At 39.4% G+C, this 3,218-nt stretch overlaps 1 protein-coding gene across 2 annotated transcripts in view; it reads right to left on the bottom strand.

The window, feature by feature from the left end:
• Positions 1 to 424: 424 nt before the first annotated feature.
• Positions 425 to 3,218, bottom strand: part of SULF2 (sulfatase 2) — a 64,724-nt gene continuing 61,930 nt past the window's right edge. The window contains exons 18-20 of one of the 2 annotated variants that reach the window (XM_010294740.1): positions 2,056 to 2,086; positions 1,709 to 1,765; positions 425 to 646 (exon numbers count right to left, since the gene is read on the bottom strand). In XM_010294740.1, the coding sequence (XP_010293042.1) occupies positions 616 to 646; positions 1,709 to 1,765; positions 2,056 to 2,086 (119 nt within the window). In that variant the 3' untranslated portion in view covers positions 425 to 615. The remainder of the gene's footprint in view (positions 647 to 1,708; positions 1,766 to 2,055; positions 2,087 to 3,218) is intronic. The other variant, XM_010294741.1, reaches the window with a different exon arrangement.

Genomic DNA, 3,218 nt, shown 5'->3' with positions numbered 1-3,218 from the left:
CAAGTAGACGTGGAACTAAAGCGTATCCTCAGAGGAAATTTGAGAAGTATCGTGGTGTTGAGAATATTCAATGCTGCTCAGTTCAATGCCTGAATCTCTTAAAAGTTCTTTTCTGTTACCTTTACCCTAGTTAGAAGCAAAAGCGTCCACGTTTTCTTGAAGTTTTTTCTCATGGCAACTGAAGATAGAGCTGAACTGAAAAATGTTTTACGTTTACTTCCACTGTCTTTGCGTACACGTTGCCCCTGGGACGGCAATCCTCTTTGGGATGCGGCTGCATTTCCTCTTCTGTCAACTTCTGGATCAGTGTTAGTGGTGTTGTCTTGCAGTAAAATGCCGTGTGAAGCAGGTGAGGTATAATCCAAAGCAAAAAGCAGGTAAAATAGTGGATTTCAGAGACCTGTATTTCTTACAGCATTTCCCTTAATTTCACTGCATCTATTTAATTCACTCACCAGTGCAAACATTCTATCTATTTCAGCCTCAAAGTTTATCCAGTCCTCCAGGCTAACATCATGCTGCTTTCCAAAGTCAAACACATTTGCATTTAGTCTGTACATGGATTCAAGTTCTGGCCAGTTTGTATCCTCGTGGAGGTGCAGCAGTTGGAGGAGGTTAGCCCTCCCATCCTTCCCACAGTTGTCCTCTTTAAAACAAAACAAAACATGATTTAGTGCTTAACATTCTAGTAGGAAGTAGTTAGAAATATATTTTTAATGGTTCCATGCAGGACAAAACCAATTGAAACACTGTGGACCACCTATAGAAACACAGCAGGTATATCACAGAAACAATCCAACTGCGTTTGAAACGTCAGCCTGTGCAAAACTTCTAGCTCACTAATTCTAGCTTAATTGTCTAAAGCCAGTCAAATATTACCATTATATGAGCAAATCCTCTTGGGATGCTTGACTGCCTCGTACCTGTTGTTTCACTGCGCAGCTTGAGAGCACCTGACGACTTTTAATGAGCTGAAGTCTCAACCCTCTGTTTAAGGGGAGATGCAGAGACAGTAACTGGCACAGCAGCACTAACTGTTCTTCATATCTCTAAACTTGTCTACCTGTCTCTATAAATTTGTCGTATCTCTTTGGGCTCTGGCAAGTTGAGAACTGAATATCATCTTCAAGTTTTAAAGGGCAGTTAAAATAAGCAAAAAGCAATCTGAGATTTCAATATAATGTCAGAATAAAACAGAATGTACACAGATCCGTCTTGTTAGTCTACTTTCTGTTCTAACTTGCTTTAGTGCTCACAACACATGAGGCTGTGGTTGGATAAAGCAACAGCAAGAAAATACATTGATGCTCTCTCCACTCTCAGGAGTTACAATCAGTTTTGTTCTTTCTGGATGGTTTGAGAGACTACAAATTTAGACAAAACCAATATAACCGTGTCTAATTTTTAATGGCAGTTAACCATAATTGGTTTCTTCAGCCTGAGCATCCACCTTTGCTCAAGTTTGAAATTGCCTTGACCTTAATGCTCCTAGGTTCCCAAAAAACATGTACCAAGAGGTTTTGTACAGCAGTAGCTGTCTGTGATGACTGCACTATCATATTTCTTGCATAATTTAGAGGACTTCCCACTTAAGCATTCCATGCAAATAAATGATGATGTTAAAAAAGGTGCTGCATGCAGAAAGAGAAGCAGAAGAAAGAAAGGTAAGTAAAAGCACAATGCTTTTCATGGACTGCTCCCAACTCACAGTGACTTGGCAGATGATGGTCTCTTCACATCTGGCCACTTTCGACGCTGAAACTGCCTAATTTTCAAGCAGCAAAAGGAGAAAAAAGTTAACCACCACCAAGAAAAACACTGGCACTACAGTCTGAAAGATGAGGAAGGAGAAGAGTTTAGCTTGAATTTTGACTACAACGATTAGAACATGCTCTAACACTGAAACAGCTCCGGTGTTTCAAAGTAACTGGGATGGAAAGATCTTGCAAATGCCATTCCAGGCAGTCTGTCCAGGTGGATCCCAGTCCCACACTCCTAACTCCTTTAGCATGAAGGCAGTACTTAAAATCATATTAACTTTTTTTTAAAACGTACCTGTACTGCTCGTAGCTTCCATCTTTAAGTCCTAGATGAGGAAAAATTAATAATGTTACTAATCGTTGCCCGCAACAGAGTAAGGTATTGGGTAAGGCACAATTTAAAAAGAGACCAAAGAATATCAATCGATTAATGTGTATTGCCATTATAAATATTTCTATATGTGTTAACTGGAGCTGTTCTTTTTATATTTAATCTCTTATTCTAGGTAAAATAGGTTGTAAATTGGGATAGATACCCCACTTTCTGTAAACGTCCTTCAGTGGTGTATTTAAACACCAAACCCTGTTATTTCTAAATGTACATCTCTGTGTAGTGCACGTACTAAATAAGACCCAAAATAATATTTGGGGCTTTGGTAGACTTAGATAGATAACACTATTTTTGGGGTAGGGGGTCTTCAAGCTCTAAAGGCTATGATTTTTTTGAAAAATAGCATTTCTTATGTCAACTTCATTGTATAAGAAATGCAATTTAAAAAGAAGAAACACAAGGAACCGTACCTTTGGGTTTGCTATCATCATTAAACATTAAAAAAAAAAAAAATCACAAGCAGTGTAAAAACCAGATCCATTGAGTAGACCCAGAGAAAATTTAACGGATAGGAAAGGATGAAACTAACCCAGAACAAGAGTAAAGGCCCATTTTGCTTTTGGGAGTTTAAATCCAGTTACAAGAGCCCATCTTTTGGTAGCGTAATGCAGCCCCTTTTCAATGTACTGTTACTTCACAACTACCTTGCAGTAACACAGGTAGGGGAAAACTGATCAGCTTAAGCACTAGTGTCATTTTTGAAGTTAAATTTATTTTTAAGCCAGTTTACCACTAGGTCGCAGGGACTGCAATGTCCCTAAAAGAAGTGCTTCTAAAAATTGTGCCTTCAGTTGGAATGAAACCCAACTGAAACCCAGCTGCCAAACCTGTTGCCCAGAGAGGTTGTGCAGTCTCCATCCTTGGGAGTTTTTCAAGAAGGGGCCAGATAAAGCCCTGGTCTGACCTCACAGCTGACCCTGTGTTGAGCAGAAGGTTGGACTAGATGAACTCCAGAAATCCCTTCCACCTGGGATTGTCCTATGAGTCTATGAACTTGGAAGTGACTATTAGGGTATTCTTTCCCTCTTGCATCAGGGGTTGTTTGTTTTTTTTTTTCTCTCATTCCT

Source organism: Phaethon lepturus, unplaced genomic scaffold (genome assembly GCF_000687285.1).
Source record: "Phaethon lepturus isolate BGI_N335 unplaced genomic scaffold, ASM68728v1 scaffold6009, whole genome shotgun sequence".
Classification (NCBI taxonomy): domain Eukaryota; kingdom Metazoa; phylum Chordata; class Aves; order Phaethontiformes; family Phaethontidae; genus Phaethon; species Phaethon lepturus.
Note: the sequence above shows the minus strand (reverse complement) of the source record. Positions and strands in the feature narration are given on the sequence as shown.